General features: G+C 34.6%; 1 protein-coding gene and 2 pseudogenes across 10 annotated transcripts in view; 2 read left to right on the top strand and 1 right to left on the bottom strand.

The window, feature by feature from the left end:
- The window catches only part of HNRNPR (heterogeneous nuclear ribonucleoprotein R), a 29882-nt gene extending 11616 nt beyond the window's left edge, over positions 1-18266 (top strand). For 4 of the 10 annotated variants that reach the window (XM_036229929.1, XM_036229924.1, XM_036229926.1 and 1 more), the window contains 6 exons: positions 5746-5922; positions 7654-7789; positions 10177-10382; positions 14544-14693; positions 16730-16851; positions 16990-18266. In XM_036229929.1, coding sequence (XP_036085822.1) covers positions 5746-5922; positions 7654-7789; positions 10177-10382; positions 14544-14693; positions 16730-16851; positions 16990-17602 — 1404 coding nt within the window. In that variant the 3' untranslated portion in view covers positions 17603-18266. Of the gene's footprint in view, positions 1-3531; positions 3610-5745; positions 5923-7653; positions 7790-10167; positions 10383-14543; positions 14694-16729; positions 16852-16989 lie in introns of all 10 variants that reach the window. The other 6 variants (XM_036229928.1, XM_036229913.1, XM_036229918.1 and 3 more) reach the window with 3 other exon arrangements.
- Positions 387-505, top strand: LOC118605411 (annotated as a pseudogene).
- On the bottom strand, positions 13573-13691 carry LOC118605066 (annotated as a pseudogene).
- Positions 18267-18988: the final 722 nt, after the last annotated feature.

Here is an 18988-nt window from a genome sequence, read left to right as displayed (position 1 = left end):
ATTATGTGTAAGGAAGAGCTTCCATGTTTGCAATATAGCAAGTAAATGGGATAATGGAAGAACCCTAGTAGATACTCAAAAGACTGTTGAACTGTCTGGTTACTTCTGTTGATTCCTTCTGGAGCCTCAAAGGGCTTCCTGTATTACTGTTGGAATATTCGATGGATCACTATTAGACAGCCAAAACTTTTCCAAAGCCTTGATGCCGAGTGAGTAAAGGAAGAACTGTCGTTATGGTATTCACTAGATTCTGTTGGTTCTGGAGGGGTGGTGGAGGATTACTTGCCCATGACTGAATGTTTACTTTGAATAGCTCATATGGAGCCAGAATGGCTCTGGGACCAACAGATAAGTGAAAGTATATTTAGACAAAAGTACAAAAGAAAGTCTATGGCCATGCTACCTTGAACAAGTCCAATCCTGTCTGATCTCAGAAGCTAAGCAGGGTCAGGCTTGATTAGTACTTGGATAGGAGACCACGTAGGAAGACCTGGTGCTGTAGGTGTAAAAAATAAAAAAATCAGGGATTGTAAGATGACAAGGTCCTTGCAATCTGTGAAGTCAACCAAGGGTTGCCTCGCCTTAAAAAAGAAAAAAATATATTATTTAGGTCATTAAAAATTGAGCTTAAAATACTTTAAAAGGAGTGATACTTAATTCTTGAATACAGTTTAGTTTTAACCTTTTTAAGTTCTTTTAATGTCCTAAGTTAAATTGATTTTAAAATGAGGCTACCTCCTATTTCTCAGATAAATCAATATTTTTGGTCTATTTCTTTATGGACCCCAGTGATTATAATGTTGGGTACTTTGTTGACCACAGATTTGTAGATATTTCTTCCAAAATAAAACAGTATTCTCTTGGAAAATCTCTAAGTTGGACTTTTAACATTCAAATGATAGAGTATAAGGAGCTTGCTCTTATGAATTCTTTCTGTAAATTGATTATTCAATCATTAAATTAATTACTTTTGCTGAAAAGACATGTTTTTCACATTGAGTATGCTTAATGATGCAAACCTGTCTGGTTCTAAAAATATAGGTACAAGTGTTATATAAGTAGTATAATAATCTGCCACTTAACTTCTTCCCTTAGCTATATGTCAGATATATTTTCATTGTACCACAGCATGTGTGCTTTCTTTGCTTTTACATGTATATGGATGTAATGTGTAGGGAGAGAATATGGTTGATAAACCACGTAATTATGAGGCACTATTGCATTATATTAGTAGAAACAACATAAAGCAGAATTTACTTCCCAAAACAATTTTAAAATATTCAGATATCCTCAAATATAAAAATGCTCTAATCAGACTAGGCCAGAGAGTCTAGCCACACCAAAAAAGTATATTTCAAAATGAACGTCAGTTACCCTTGTATATTTCTTATCTCAGGGCACCTTTTATCAGTAGCTTTTTTTAGTGCTGTGCCATTAATGAGTGTTTATAGAGTTACTAATACAGGTTGTATAACTGAAACTAGCAAGAAGTAGTCAGATTCTGGATATTTTGAAGGCATATCTAACAGTATTTATTGATGGGTTGGATATTGGAGGTTTGAGAGAAAGGAGCAAGGATAACTTCAAGGCTTCTCACCTGAGTACATAGAAGGGTGGAGTAGCCATTTACTGAAATGAGGAAAGCTTTAGAGAAGAGCAAATTAACAGGATTGAAAGATAGTTCACTTCTCGACATGTTATGTTAGATGTTTCTTAGACTTCCAAGTTGCTAACTGTTGTATGATCAGTTGCTTACATGAGCTTGGAGTTCAGGAGTTTTGCCTGGAGATTACAAATGTAGAGGGAGGCATATGCCTCTAGATGCTATTTAAAAACCACAAGTTTGCATGTGGTCGCCAAGGAAGTGTGTGTAGCTAAGAGAAAAGGTCTAAGATTTGATCCCTGCAGCCTGTCAACATTTAAGAGTCTGAGGAGATGAGCAGAAACTAACAAAGGGAATTGAAAAGAGTGAGCAAGTGAGGTGGGAGAAAAACGAGAAGTGTGGTGTCCCAGAAGTCACGTGAAAAAAGTTTTCACAGAAGGAAGTATGGTCAGTTATATCAAACTTTCTAAGTAGGATGAGGACTGGGAAATCAACATTTGATTTTGCCACTGTGGATGTCATTAGTTACTCTGCCAGGAATGGTGGTAAAAGCCAGATTTAGAGAAGATTCAAGAGAGTGAGAAATGAGGAATTTGAGACAGCAAGTATTATATAAAGTTCTTTGGAGCAATTTTGCTACACAGTGTAGCAGAGGAATGGGACAATAGCTGCAAGGTATTGTAGTCAAGATGTATTTTTGTTTTAATTTAAATATTAAGGGAGAAATTATACTTGTGTGCTGATGGTAACAATCCATGTATAAAAGGGGAAATAGATGATAAAATTGTTGCTGGACCATGTGTCCTTGAGTAGGAGAGAAGAGATGGTTAGGATATAAGTTAACTGTATAAGGTAGCTATTCATGCATTCATTCAAAATTGAGTAGTTATTATGTCCCAGGCGCTGTGTTCAATGTTGAGGGTAAAATGAGAAACAGGTTGTGAGCTCTCTGCTCACATGGAAATCGAACCTTCTTGCTAATGTTATTCCCAGATGAGGATATTGAGACTCACTGATTAAGAAACTTGTTCAAGGTAACTAAAATGTAGATTTGAATCCAACATAATTGAAACTCATCATTTCTCCCATTTTTCCTACATTTATAGCGATCACTCTGTTATACCAAGCCACATTATCTCTTGGCCTGGATTGCCCTATTAACCTGACCAGTTTCTCTATACAGTCCATTTTCTACCCAGTTCCAGAATATTTCTTTTAGGACATAAGTCATACCTTATCACTTGTTTGCTCAAAACTCTCTGTTGTCTTCCCAGCATGTTTGGAATAAAACTCAAAACTCCTAACCATGGTTTAACTTAATCTGATGTCTTTTCTTTTTTTCAACACTCTTCTGTTTGGGCCTTGCATTCCAGTCATCACTGGCCTATTTGCTGTTCTTCAGCTATGTCAGTTGTACTCTCATCTTTTTGTACTTGTTTCCTCACCTTGGAATGCTCTTTCCTTAGATTTTTACTTAATTTTCTCACTTAGGTCTTAGTCAAATTTAACCTCTTTAGGGAGGCCTTCTTGATTAAAATATATTCTATTCCTCATTTATCCCTTTTCCTTGCTTTTATATTTGTTAGCCTTTAACACCTCCTGAAATCATACTATTTATTTTTTTTTACTTTCATCTGTCTCTATTAGTAGAATATAAACTTCATGAATGCCTAGACCTTGTCTGTGGTGTTCACTTATCTCTGGAACTTAGAAAAGTACATGGCATGAGTCTGAGGTATATGTGATTCCATGTCTCATGAAAATTTGTCTTATGAGAGGGAACCAGTTGTCTCTATAGGCTAGGCATTCATTATGCATTGGAGCAACTTCAAGCTGATACTTAAAAACATTAATTGGATATGGATGGGAATGGGGGGGTATTCAAAATATCTGAGATTTTTTTATTAATGGGAATATTATTTCCTCAGTCATCTTGTGGGGAGGGCAGCAGAAATTATGTTCTTCCAAGAGAAATGACGAAAAAACAGAGGAGCTGGTTGACAACGGTAGGTTTTAGTTATTTTGATTTTTGGAAAAAGGAAACATTTGTTACAAACATGTCTTTATTGTGGAATATTTAGAAAATTATAAGGAAGAAGAATAAAATAACAGGTTTTTCATGCATTGATAACTATTAGTATTCTGATATTGTTATCCTTATCTATACATATATCTATATTCAAAAAACAAAAGTTGGGAGCTCTAGACTTATTGATGATTTGAGGGTAAAACTAGGACAATCAGGAGGAAACGTTTAATAGGTAGTTGGAGTTACAGAATTAGGTCTTGCAATGTGGATCTGGGAAATAACTTTATAGTTTCAGGCTTTAGGAATGGATATGATCTTTAAAGAAAATACAGTGAAGAGTAGAAGATAGAGCTATAATCTTGTAAAACACACCGACTATTATTAGATGGATAGAAGAATCACCATAGAAAGGCTAGAGAAGTAATTAAATACCAGGTTAGTGGTGGATTCTGAAGACCTAAGGGAAGAGAATTTACAGAAGGTACCATCACCAGTGTTAATGTTTGTTGAGACGGCAAGGACAATGAAACTGAGGAAGGACTTGAATTTGGTTATTAGAAGTCCATTATGACATTGGGCATGCAGTTTAGTGTTGGAGTTCAAGGAAGAAGACAATTTTAGAGAGAGCATAGATGCCAACTGATTTTCAGAGTAAGTTTTCATTAGATGGTTTTGTAGGGATATCATTTAGATGATGCTTTAAATGTTTTATATATATTTCACTGTAGCTGCATAGTACTAAGCATGTAGTAGATGTGTTGAAAAGAATAACTGCACAAGTGAATTAAAATATGGGGTGTGTGTTCAAAGCACATAAAAGTGAAAGGAAAGATATATACGCTAAAATAAGGATTTTTGTTGGTATTTTGTTTTGTTATGAAAGATTTGGCATGTTTAAAGACAGAGGAAGGAAACAATGGGAAGGAAAGGATGTACTGAGCAAAGTAGAGTTGAAGGAACAAAGGTTTGTAATTATTTCCAGAAGATGGTGAGAAGAAATGGGCTTATTTATTAGGGTTAAGGAGCTAATCGTGGAAAGGAAGTAAATTTCTCTCTCTGAGGCAAAGGAAAGGTATGAAAATAGATACCAAGAAAGCTTTTTAAGGCTGAGAGGAAAGACTGTGAGGAAACCAGTAACTTTCCCAGACAATCTTAGAATGAGATTTAGTGAACAGCATTGGAGAGTTTAAGGAGATAAAAGAATTGGAATAGCTGTTGTGTGAGAATCATGCTAGAGATTCAAAGAAGACCGCAGGTACCAGACAGCAGTGAAGGTGAATTCGATTATTTTGAAAAAGATTGTATTAAGATAGTACAACTTGTAGAACTTAACATCAGAAATTTAATATTCAGTATAATTTTAACATCTTTTGGATTGCTGTTATTACTTACTTAATCAGGTCATTTTTTCAGAATATGAAATGTTGATGTAGAAGAGTTTGACTAGAAAATTCATCTCATGCAAATACTAATTTACTTTTTAAGACTATGTGTGGATTGCAAAAGCTTTGATGTAAAAGATTGTTTTTAATGTTGCTGACATGGTGGAAACTTGAAGAAAATTGTGGTCTGATGATAACTACTGAGGTTTCTGATTATTTAATTCTAATTTAACATTATATATTACAATTTAATCCTACTATGTAATTTTAATTAAGATAGAACACCAAATCTTCATATGGTGAATTTTTTTCATATCTTTAATGTTCTGATGGAGAAAGGATGCATTGAAGCACTGGAGTTTTTAGTAGTAAAGATATTAGAGTTGAGAAAACTTGAGGAAGACCACGTAAACCTTGTATTTAATTGTTTTTATAAAAACATTATATTTCCATGAAGATATATACATGCTCTTTATTTTTGTGAGCAAAAGACATAATTTTCAGATTTTAGTATAACTTTTGCACGCTTACTGGTCAGTTTCCATTTTTAATGTAGAATATTTTATATTGATGATTCTGAAGTTATAATAAAACTAGTTAGTTCGTAAGATTTAAATTGTCCCCATTTTTCTAGACTATCTGTGTCCCCACCCCCTTAAAAGGCAGTTAGACTTTATGGTTCTAAAATTAAATGCTTATATTGGGATTCTAATACAGAGGTTTTATTTCAGGTCTTTGTAGGTAAAATACCAAGAGATTTATATGAGGATGAGTTGGTGCCCCTTTTTGAAAAGGCTGGTCCCATTTGGGATCTACGTCTTATGATGGATCCACTGTCTGGTCAGAACAGAGGGTATGCATTTATCACCTTCTGTGGAAAGGAAGCTGCACAGGAAGCTGTTAAACTGGTATGTGATAACAACAAATACCCACTGTCTAGCAAGTCTTATTTGAGAAAATTACCTCAAGTAAAAATGTTTGCAGTTAACATCGTTTTATTTTATTTAGTTTTTGCTTTGGATGTTTTTATATTGAGCGAACTGGTATGTGACCTCTGCTCTATTTTTTCTGATTATAAAAGTAAAAAAAATGAAAATATTCAAGGAATAATGTGTTAGGGAAGTCTCCCATAATTATAAAAGTTATCCATCAGAGTGATTAATATCTAAAGTTTCATTTGAATATTTGGCTTCCGCAGTTCTCTTTTGATTTAGGACAAAAAAGTATGTCAGTTCTTGCTGTTACACTTTAGGATAGGATTCTTAAAGTGCAGTGAAGGCTGAGATAGGTTCTGGGAAACAACAATAGGCGACAGTGACTTTGAGGACACAATTCAGGAAATGGTTGTGAATCTTTTTTTGTCCCAGCGTTATCATACAATTTATTTATTTTCTAAGTATGTTCTTGTTTTCTGTCTTTTTGTTTCTGAGCTCTTCAGTCCTCTCTGTCTTTAATCTTTCTCTTTTCTATTATAAAATAGTCTTTTAGTAATTCTTTTCTGTAGGGCCTTTTACTTTTTGCCCTTATTTCAGAGCAGTAGTAGTAGTAACAAAGTTCTGCAAATTAAGTATATCTTCAGTCTTACTATATTAAGATACAACCATCTCAGTAACTTAAAATAACAATATCATTATTTTTTGACATAAACTTTTGCCAGACATGTAAAGGCCTCACTTAGTCTAGTTCTAATCCTTCTAGAATGATAACCTCTTTATCAAGTCTTTTGGTTTCATTAATTGCTTCTAAATTAGTTCCACTTCTGGCTTGGCCCAGACTTTAATTTTTATTATGGACATTTCTTTACAGTTTGTTTACTTAACATTGAGAAGTTTTCAAAGCTTTATTTCTTCATTTCTGGCAATGTACGGTTTCATGTTTTAATGACATATCTTAGTAAATGGTAAGTAATGTTGAAGCATGAAAAGCTAAAGTTTATCAAGGAAACCATCATACAGTGATTTAAGTAAAACACATTTTATTCCTTTCATTTCATATAATTTTGAAAGGATTGTGTTTGATATGCAGTTTAAAACCTTATATGTATATATTTAGAATTCTGTTTTGTGTAGAATGAAGTGTTAACATTTTCTTTGCATTGATTAAACATAGTCATTATCTTTATATTTTATTATTTTGCTTATGGCTTATCTAGATCTAATTTCCTTTCTAAGGACATAAGTCTCTGGTACTTGTTCTGAAATTTCTCTGGGAAAAAAAGGTTTTAGGTAAAATTGAAATATGAAATAAGATATTTTTTTATTTATTATTTTTTATTTTATTTTATATTTTTTATGGTGATTCTGGTTAACAAAATCCAATAAGTTTTAGCTATACACTTTAACAGTAAGGCATGTATATATATTTATACTGTGTTCACAGATTTCTTTCTGTCACTACATGAAGTAAGATATTTTAAAAAATAGAATGAATAACTTTGAGTCATTTATATATGGAGGAGCAGGGAACTAAACTGAAAGAGACTGTTTTAGTTACACATTTATATTTTGGCAAGCCTGAAGGAACTCTGAGTTCATGAGGCAGGGAGTGTTTGACCGTAAATTGTTAAATTTTTTAGATTGAGATCAGTTGTCCTGAGTTAGGGGTGGTTGTGGGGTATCTGGTTCTTTTCTTCCTTGCAGTGTGACAGCTATGAAATTCGCCCTGGTAAACATCTTGGAGTGTGCATTTCTGTGGCAAACAACAGGCTTTTTGTTGGATCAATTCCGAAGAATAAGACTAAAGAAAACATTCTGGAAGAATTCAGTAAAGTCACAGGTAAAACAAAAATGTATTTAGAAGTTAGTTTTGGGAAATCAGTGGTTATTTATAAGTGCAAAAAAAAAAAGTCTGTATTAATCTTAAGAATTCAAATGTCTATTCAATGTCTAAATCTCTTTATAGTGCTTTAGACTAAACCAGTTCCCTCATATCCGAAATTTCTTCGAATGTCTCCTTTACTTCTTTGCCCTAATTGAACCTTTTCTTTTGCCAGAGTCTTTGTCCTGTAGTCCTCAAGTGAAGGCTTTTCCCCTCTGACATTCAGTGTGCTTTAGGGCCAACGGGTTGAGAGTGCTTATCCTCTTCTTTCCTTTTGCCTCCTCTAGATAATATTTTCAAAATTTCCAAGTCTAAATTCATGGAATTGATTGAGAAGTACATTTTATATCACAGGTCTATATAAATTTCTATATAACAAAATTTAACGAAACCTTGCTTTCATTATTATACACGCTTTAGTCTGATATTTCCTATTCCATTTCATTTTTTAAGTGCTGATGGATACCACTAAATGACAGTTGTGGGTTAAAAAAACACTTTTAGACCATCGCTCTACCTTTTAAAAAGCACTATTTCTTTATATTTTGTCATGCAGACATACCTATCCTTTCCTTTCCTTTAGGTTATTATCTCTTGCTCTTCTGATTTTAGTCTTTCGTTAATTGAAGATTGCTGTTGGCTCACTGTCTTCCTCTTCTGCCCTAAATTGACTTACTTTTATATCTATGTGGATGAACCATCTAATTCCCTAGACTCTGTTTTGTGACCACTTCATATCCACTCCTCTACTTTAGCTCCCCCACATCCAGGTCGCATTCTGGATCTTGTCGCCACATATTCTAGCCACTCTGGAATCTTGTCTTCTTAGCATCCCACTTTGAAACCGCTGCCACTATCCATCAATTGTGTTGGTCAGATAGCCCTACTGGCACAGTTCTTTGACCTCATCATGTTTTTATTGCCTGCCAGCTCCTTTCTGGCTTCATATCTGTTTATTCTTTCAGCAAGTGTTTGTCCAGTGCCTATTAAGTGCTGGCATTTGTGTTATGTGCTGGGCTGCAGTGGTCAATCAGAGAGATCTATTCCTTGCCCTTATATTTTGGGGAAAGAGATAAGACAAAAAAATATTTACACATTCTGGTGAGCACTGTGAAGAGGGAAATAAAGGATATTTAGCTAGAGAATAGCTACTGTCCCTTTTTTTTGATGGTTATGGAAAGCTTTTCTGGTAAGGTGACATTTCATCCAAGATATGAATGAGGAAGGTGTACCATGTAAAGAGCAAAGGGATGTGCATTCCAGGAGAGCAACACATGCCAGGGCTCTAAGGCAAGAAAGAACTTGGTGTATAAAAGTAACAGAGAGAAGGCCACTGTTGTTAAAAGGTAGAATTAGGAGTAGACTTCAATGCGGTGAAGTAGACCATGTAAGGAGTTTTTATTGTATGTATAATGAGAAGGTATTTGAAGGTCTTAAGCAGGGTATAACATCTGCTTATAGAATATTATTCCTACTGTTATATGGATAATGGTTTAGAGGGGATTAAGAATAGAAGCTTTCATAGTAGTCCAGGTAGAAGAGATTGGGCTAAGGTAATAGCATTGGAGATGCAAAAGGTAGATTGACTTGGCATTAGGTAGGGGAGATGAAGTTAAGGAAGAAATCAAGAATGAGTTCAGTTTCTGTCTTGAGAACCCAGATGATGGTACTATTTATTAGATAGGGAAGTCTAGAGAGACAGATTTGGGGAGTGGTGGTGCAATTTTGGACATGTTACATTTGAAACGTCTTTAAGTCTGGGCTAGAAATAAAATCTAAGCATTCTTAAGGATAGAGATAGTACTTAAAAGTGAGAAGTAGCTGGTATTACTGAGAAGGAACATATATGGAAAGATGAGGGCATAGAACTAAGACCAGGGGGACACCAGTATTTAGCAGTTATTTTTATTTTTGTTGAAAACCACAACTTTTAAGTTAGAATCGAGGACGATTTTTGGTCATGATTAGTTGTTGAATGTTAGTTCTCTTTGATTTATATTAATAATTTGGTTTCTGAGTTACTTGGTAGTGTTTTTGTAACTTATAAAGTCATGTTATATCAAACACTCTATTCAAAGACATTGTAGAATGTTATATGTCAAAATACAGTAGTTAGACTTGCTGTTTATGGTTATATCTTCATGACCCCTTAAAAGAGAACATAAAATACTATTACAAATTTCATATCTAATGATACTGATTTAATTGTCTACTAGGTAATTAGTGATTCATTTTGAGGCTTCTTCAGTTAATTTTTGCTCTTCAGCAAGTGGATTTAGGTCTGCCTAATCGTTAGATGTGTGGTGGATGCTTTTGGCTTATTTATCTGGCTGTTGGTTTAACAGAGGGTTTGGTGGACGTTATTCTCTATCATCAACCCGATGACAAAAAGAAGAATCGGGGGTTCTGCTTCCTTGAATACGAGGATCACAAGTCAGCAGCACAAGCCAGACGCCGGCTGATGAGTGGAAAAGTAAAAGTTTGGGGAAATGTAGTTACAGTTGAATGGGCTGACCCTGTGGAAGAACCAGATCCAGAAGTCATGGCTAAGGTAAATGCAATTGCTTGGGATGGAGGTACAGTTACCTAAATTTTATACTCAGAATCAAGCTCAATTTTTTTGAGTTTTATAAAAAATACAAAGTGCAGCTCTTGGTCTTAACTATTTAGGCAAGGACCTGCTTTAACACCAGACATTACAACCTGTCTTAGTATCCAGGAATTTCCATTAACCATCTCTTTTCCTGCAGATTAAATGTACAAAAGGAACTGAAATGAATCTTTTCGATTAAGTAGTTTTATACACACTGAGAACTTGTTTAGTTATATAGAAGTTTTACAAGGGAAAATGACAAGGTTTTATGAATTACAGTCTTCATGGGTTATATACTGTGTCTTTTATTACATGGCCATGAATTATGTTTTATTTAGATTTATAGCTAATTTTTCTCTTTTTAAAAAAAAAATATATTTTTTTAATGATAAAGCCTCCCTTGGGGTATTTTCCCTGTGAAGAAAGGCAAAGGGTTGTCATGTTTGCTGTTAAATGGTAGAGCAAAACATGCATAACAAGTCCTGTAGAGCAGCAGTCTCCAACCTTTTTGGCACCAGGGACTGGTGCTCCTATAAGAATCTATTGCCTGATGATCTGAGGCAGGGCTGAGGTGGTGATGTTAGCTAGCACTGGGGAGCGGCTGCAAATACAGATGAAGCTTTGCTTACTCATCCGCCACTCACCTGCTGTCAGGCCCAGTTCTTAACATGCCACAGATTGGTACTTGCCTGTGCCCTGGGGGTTGGGGACCACTGCTGTAGAGGGACCTCACTTTCCTTCTACTCCCCATACTTGCATTGCTAAGATCTTTGCTTGGTAAATGATAGTGCCATGAATCCTGGTTCTTAGGCTTTCCTTTGGGGTGACCCCTGGGATTGAAGGGACACATCAGAGTTGCATTTCTGCTTTTAGTGAATTTTTGAGTATTTTGGTACATGTCTTTTCCCCTCTCAGGGAGGTGGTAATTCAATGGATGGTTATAAATTAGTGGTTGGATTCTTCTGGATTGAGAAGTCTTTTCCTCCAGCTTTTTATTTCAGATTCTTAGGAGGCAGTCCTCACTCTGATTAGTTTGGAGGAGAGTCCCAGTTTATAATAGTATAACAGAGTTTTCATAGACAAAAACATCTTTGGGTTAAGCAGAGAAGATCCATTGAGAATGAACCAGAGGCTCTCGGAAGTGCTACTCAGTATCTTCTCATTTTCCTTGAGTTAGATGGGTGTCAGGGAAAGGGAGTGGGAACCTAAATAGCCCTGATATCTTTTTTACTAGCTTAATTTTAATTTCACTTGTTTTAATACAATTGTAACTTTGAGCAAACTTACTGGATGTCATCTATTGGGGTTGGATAAATATCTTTGGATCCCTTACAACTTTGACTCTACCTTGTAGAAGTTGATTGTAGCTTAATTGTTTACTTATAAAAACATTTTTAAAATAGTATGAGAGATATATCACACATTAGAAGAGGTGGGAATAAAATCCTGAGAAAATCTAAAGTGTGGCTACTAATTTTCCTGTCAACCACTTTTCACATACTGCTGGTAACCTTTTAGATTGAAATATATTGTAGATCTTTTAATAGGGTTAGAAAACCTCAAGAACAAGTTTCAGAATGAAAAAGAGACTTCTGTAAACTTGAACAACATTGATTGAATAAACTTGATTGAGTAGTACTGACTCCTTTCTTGATTTCTAATGAGGAGTAGTTTACCAAAGCTGCTGTTACTTCACTTTATCAGTTATAATTTATTGACGATCTTTTGCCAAGTTGGGTTAGTTTTATAATCAAACAAAATCTGAGAGCCTAAATGTATCTTTCTTAACACAATTTCAACAAGTAGTTTTTATATGGTATTGTATGGTTTCATCTCAAAAGAATAAAAGATCCATGTTAAGTTTAAAAGTAAATTAGTAGAGGCCTGTCTTAATGTAGAGTTAGACCTCAGTATTGACAAGATTGAGAAAAGTAACGAGTAGAGGTAGAGTCGGAAAATGTTACATTTTTTTCCACCCATTGATTTAATATTTTCTCCACAAATATTTATTATTCATAAAATCTCTTAACCTCAGGCAACAGTTTGTTCAGTGGATATGTTCTTTTTTTGTTTGTTTTGTTTGATTAGGTAATGTATTTTCTTAGCTCAAATATCAAAATTCTATAGAGAGGTGCAAACAAGAGAAGTCCCAGTTCCACATGTAGCCCAATCTACCATATCCCTGTTGGTCCCTCTAGGCATCCAGTTTTAGTAGTCTGTGGTTTATCCTTTTACAGTTTCATTAGGCAAATACAGACAAATATAAGTATATATTCTTTCTCTATTTCTTACACAAGTGGTTGCTGGTAACTTAACTGTATGCACTGATCTATATCTGTTTTATTTACTATTACATTGCATCAGCCCTAAGGAAGGTATACCATTATACGTGCCACTAAGAAATTATAAAATGTTGCCCATTAAACTATGACACAGTGCTTGCCTATTACATTGACTGTAAGTTGGAGCTGTTTTGGAGATGAAAAAATGTCTTACCAAGAGTGTATCCTGGCAATCTCCATATCAGCTCTTAGAGCTCTTTCTCATTTTTTTATGGCTACATAATACTCCATTCTGTGGATGTACCGTGGTATTTTCAACCACCTATATGTTGTTTTTTTTCTACTCTCTTGTTATACTGTAATGAATAAGCTTGTATGATGTCAGTTGTAATAAGTGCAGATATATTTGTAGGATAGATTCTCAGAGATAGAATTGTGGCCAAAAGGTAGGGTAAATGTATCTATTATTATTAAGATTCCCCTCTGTAGGAGGTGTCCCATTTTACTCTCCTATTGGCAGAAAACAAGAGGCCTCTTTTCCTCATCCTTGTCAAAATAGTGTATGGTGAAACTTTTAGAATACAGTCTGATAACAAATGGCATCTCAAAGCCATTAAGATTTTACTTCTCTTACTATGCATGAGTTTTTTGTTTGTTTGTTTGTTTGTTTGTTTGTTTGTTTTAGGCAAGCAACCCTTGGCTCACCTCACAGATTGCAAGGACCTTGTCTTCTTACAGTCCCTTATTTTATTTTATTTTATTTTTTATTTTATTTTTTATTTTATTTTATTTTATTTATTTTATTTTATTTTATTTTATTTTATTTTATTTTATTTTATTTTATTTTATTTTATTTTATTTTTTTACACCCACAGCACCAGGTCTTCCTAGGTGGTCTCCCATCCAAGTACTAACCAGGCCTGATGCTGCTTAGCTTCCAAGATTAGATGGGATTGGGCTTGTTCAGGGTGGCATGGCCATGTTTAAGGGCCATTTGTGTTTCTTTGTATGAACTACGTAATCAGGAATTTTGCCTATTCTATTTAGTTTTTAATTTTCTGGAACCCTGATATAAAAGAAGCAGTATAGTGTAAGTTGTTTGTTTTTTGACCTTGCTTGTGTTATTTTTTGCCATGTAGAAGTCATTTATTTTTGGGAGTCGAGCTCATCACTCCTTTATAGTTTATAGACTTTAAGTCACGAAGCCTTTCCCAGTACAATTTTCTATAACATTATTTTCTTCTAATACTTTCAGTCCCCCTGACATCCTTTTTTGGGGGGCAAGGGGTCTGTTCTGAGTTTATCTTGGTATATATTGTGAGATGTATGGATCCAGCTTTTATCTTCATCCAGATTAACACTACACTAATTCAATAATTTAAGTTTTATAGTTGGTTATATCTAGTATAGCTAGTCTCTAAATTTTGTTTTTTATCTTTTTTTCTGGCTATTCTTGCTTGTTTGTTTTTTCATATGAACTTTAGAATCACCTTATCCAGTTCTAGGAGAATAAAGAAAAACTTATTATAGCAGGAACTTAGGGACTTTGTTAAATTTGTAAGTTAACTTAGTAATAATTACATGTTGGTTTCTCGAAGGTCCTATTCACAGTGTTAGGTGCTTTAATGATAGGGCAGGAGAAGGAACCAATAATTTATATAAATTGGTAACTAGTATCAGAATCATTTTGTTGGTAGTTTTTACACCTTCTGTGATAGCACTTTTAGCGCTTAATGTTGTAGAGAAGAAAAACCTATGCTGTGAAGATAGGAAGCAATACTTTAAGACCAGCTAAAGTTAAGTAGCCAATGCCAATTTTGTTTATTTATTCTATTAGGTGAAAGTTTTATTTGTGAGAAACTTGGCTACTACAGTGACAGAAGAAATACTGGAAAAGTCATTTTCTGAATTTGGAAAACTCGAAAGAGTGAAGAAATTGAAAGATTATGCATTTGTTCATTTTGAAGACAGAGGAGCAGCTGTTAAGGTAGAAATTTTGAAATTTTGCTTCTTAATAATTGAATTCTGTTGTTTAAACTTGCTAAATACATAAAGTGACTTTGAAAGCAGAAATATAATTGGTTTTCAGCTTTGCCGAACCCTGAAACTTTCTTTTAATAATTTCTGTGTAGTGGTAGTATAACAGGAAAGACTCCATATTTCAAAGCCTGATCATTACTAACTAGGTTTGTGATCTCAGGCAAGTTATTTTTATAATCTGTTGTTGCAAACCTAAGTTTTGATAGCAGCATGCCTTGGAATATTACAGGTATAGTAATTAACTGCTGTAAATACTAAACAGGTAACGAATGTATTAAAACTACTTTGTTTACCTTGGTTTGTGGACCTATCAAAGAAACTGAGCTGTGTATATAACTTTACATACAGTATAGCATATTTAATTCAGTAGATGTGTTTCGAGGTAATGGTTCTTCATAGTTTTCGCCTTTATTTTAGAATTTTAATAGTATTTGACTAAGTTTTCTCAGTTTCAATGATAGTAGATATATTTCTTGGATATAATTGATTTATTCCTTGATGATCATAATGAAAAGTGTGAAAAAAGTGGTTTCATACAGTGTCTAGAACTTAAAACCTGAATATTGCTGCTTTCTGTTGATAATGGATCACACCATCTTTGATAGGTAAAACTTCCAGGTTCTTCTTTCTCCTGTTCTCTCTTTTGCAGGGGTGGGGGGATACTAATAGAAACCTTTTTATGTAATTGGGAAAATGGATCCAAAATCCTCAGTGACTTAGACTTGGTTCTTTTTCTACATGTTCTATCAGTGGAGTGGTACCACCTCATAGTTGAGCAGTTTTTGTTTCCTGCCCAGGGTATGGGTTTTAAATGTTCCTTATAGAAGAATTTTTGACTAGTTAGAGTTTATTGGTTTGCTTTTTGATGGCAATTAATTAATTAGACAATATTGCTTATAAAATTCACAGCTTAGTATAGAATTTAATGTTTGCCTTCTTAAATTGCAAGTGGTGTGAAACAGATAAATAATAAAATTTATACCTTCTGAATATTCCTTTGATTCACTTGGTATTAAATTACTGATTGCATAAAAAATGGTAGAGTAGTTGCCAGAGAAGCCTGAAATTGTAAAATTTTTAGCTCAACAACTGGGAATCACATTATTCAGGATGGCCAGGTGAGAGTAGATGCTCTATTCTTTGTTTATACCAAGACTCAAGTAGTTTCTTTAGCTGAAGTTAGCCAAAAGCTAAGATGGTAAAGGGGGGAAAATTAATATCTAAACTGACTTACTCTTTGTCTAGAGACTTATAAATCACTAAATACTCATTATGGATAGAATATGTATATATGTCCAGAGAGGAAAAAGTTGTATGGGGAAATAGAAAAGCTGTGGTGAGGTGGTGATATTTTGTTTTGATCACAGAGGCTGTTAGGTGGAACAACATAAATAAAGGACTAGAACATAGAATGGTTTTGATTACTGCCTTCCAGGTGAGTACTTGAGTCCAGGCCTTTTCTGGGCTCTGTGCTTCTAACTGTTCAGGCAAAGTATATTCCAGGTTAAGTGTTGCAAGGTAAACCCAGGTTTGTTTGGTTTTTTTGGTCAATTTCTTGTTGAATTTCACTGCTAACCTCATTCAGTAACCTCGTTTGTATTTAATATCCTTAACATTTTTATGGAAGAACAGTAGTAGAACTACATGTTGAATATCATGTATTTATTTAAAAATTTGAATCCTGAAAGGTTTGTGCCATTTTCCCTGTATGTGGACTTTGCTTCTTTGGTATGACTAAACCGTGAAGAATTAGTTCTTTGGAATTAAGGAATAGCAGTAGTTTACATATAAGAGGGTAAGACTGAGAGAAACAGCTATTTTCTTTGTGTTTTTTTTTTTTTACTTGCTAGATTCATCTTTTGCAAATTAAAATATTTAAGTAAATTGTTAATTAGTGTATTAACTAGCACAGATATGTTTATGTAGTTATTTTTTAAAATACTGTTACTTGTAAAATAAATTTATTTTTCTAATTTTGTATAGGCCATGGATGAAATGAATGGCAAAGAAATAGAAGGGGAAGAGATTGAAATAGTCTTAGCCAAGCCACCAGACAAGAAAAGGAAAGAGCGCCAAGCTGCTAGACAGGCCTCCAGAAGCACTGCGTGAGTCTGCATTTTAGCAAGTATACCTTTGAACAGAGAATAACTTGGTAAAGGAAGTCAGATTGATAAAACAAAATCAGAAAGAGTATTGAAGTAAACTAATTTGTTTTTTCTTTTCTCCCTTCCCTCTATTGTTAGGTATGAAGATTATTACTATCACCCTCCTCCTCGCATGCCACCTCCAATTAGAGGTCGGGGTCGTGGTGGGGGGAGAGGTGGATATGGCTACCCTCCAGATTACTATGGCTATGAAGATTACTATGATGATTACTATGGCTATGATTATCACGACTATCGTGGAGGCTATGAAGATCCCTACTACGGCTATGATGATGGCTATGCAGTAAGAGGAAGAGGAGGAGGAAGGGGAGGGCGAGGTGCTCCACCTCCACCAAGGGGGCGGGGAGCACCACCTCCGAGAGGTAGAGCTGGCTATTCACAGAGGGGGGCACCTTTGGGACCACCAAGAGGCTCTAGGGGTGGCAGAGGGGGTCCTGCACAACAACAGAGAGGCCGTGGTTCCCGTGGAGCTCGGGGCAATCGTGGGGGCAATGTAGGAGGCAAGAGAAAGGCAGATGGGTACAACCAGCCTGATTCCAAGCGCCGTCAGACCAACAACCAACAGAACTGGGGTTCCCAACCCATCGCTCAGCAGCCGCTTCAGCAAGGTGGTGACTATTCCGGTAACTATGGTTACAATAATGACAACCAGGAATTTTATCAGGATACTTATGGGCAACAGTGGAAATAGACAAGTGAGGGCTTGAAAATGATATTGGCAAGATACGATTGGCTCTAGATCTACATTCTTCAAAAAAAATTGGCTTAACTGTTTCATCTTTAGCAATTTGCTGCCATTTGTATTGGGCTGAAGAAATCACTATTGTATATATACTCAAGTCTTTTTATTTTTTTCCTCTTTTCATAAATGCTCTTGGACATTACTGGGCTTGCAGAGTTCCCTTATTCTGGGGATTACAATGCTTTTATCGTTTCAGGCTTCATTTTAGCTTCAAAACAAGCTGAGCACACTGTTAAATCATGATTTTGCAGAACCTTTGGTTTTGGACAGTTTCATTTTTTGGATTTGAGTTAGATTACATAGGAGTACGGAGTATGCTGTAAATAAAAATACAAGCTAGTGCTTTGTCTTAGTAGTTTTAAGAAATTAAAGCAAACCAATTTAAGTTTTCTTGTATTGAAAATAACCTATGATTGTATGTTTTGCATTCCTAGAAGTAGGTTAACTGTGTTTTTAAATTGTTATAACTTCACACCTTTTTGAAATCTGCCCTACAAAATTTGTTTGGCTTAAACGTCAAAGCCGTGACAATTTGTTCTTTGATGTGATTGTATTTCCAATTTCTTGTTCATGTAAGATTTCAATAAAACTCAAAAATCTATTCAAAACATTACCTATTTCAAATTCAATTGTGTCCTAAAACATTATTTTATTCGTAATCCTTGCGAGGAATATTGTTTTCAAACTATAACTGCCTATGTGAGTGATCAAATTCATGCAAAAGTCTATTCCAATATGTATCGTGGCCATCAGACTGAGGATTAGTCTAAATTCTAGTATTTATTCCAAATAGCACTTCATTGATTGGTGTTCTCTCATAGTCTTTTCTGATTTTGAAATTTTGTCCTTTATACAACAGGTTCAAAGGCTTTTGAATATTCTTGCAGGCATTGGATAATTTGCATTAAATAAAATGGGGTTAGGGAAGCAGACTGCAATTTATTTTGACCCACATTTCTTTCTATAAAGGATGATTTTGTTGTCTGAAAACTTTATTGCTGGATAAATGAATGTATATAACAGGAAAAATGTTAGTACTGTGGCGTCAATTGCACTGCATACTGAACTCAGTTTTAGTATACATGATAGGAAATAGCACTTCAGTTACTGGTTAGGAAAAAAATTTTCTATTACTATGTAAATTTGCTTTGAGAAACACGAGGCTTGTTAAGAGAGGCTTAAAAATATCTAGTAGATTTACATCTGACTTTCTGTTAATATCTCTTATTTTTTTAACTATCCCTAATGGCTAAAGTTTTTTTTGGCCGATTCATAACATCTATTTCCCTGTTTCCTTTAGAAATTTTGATTTATTGGAATGAATTTTTTGTTTGA

This window comes from Rousettus aegyptiacus, unplaced genomic scaffold (assembly GCF_014176215.1).
Source record: "Rousettus aegyptiacus isolate mRouAeg1 unplaced genomic scaffold, mRouAeg1.p scaffold_m13_p_1, whole genome shotgun sequence".
Taxonomy (NCBI): domain Eukaryota; kingdom Metazoa; phylum Chordata; class Mammalia; order Chiroptera; family Pteropodidae; genus Rousettus; species Rousettus aegyptiacus.
This window is presented reverse-complemented; position numbering and strand designations above follow the sequence as displayed.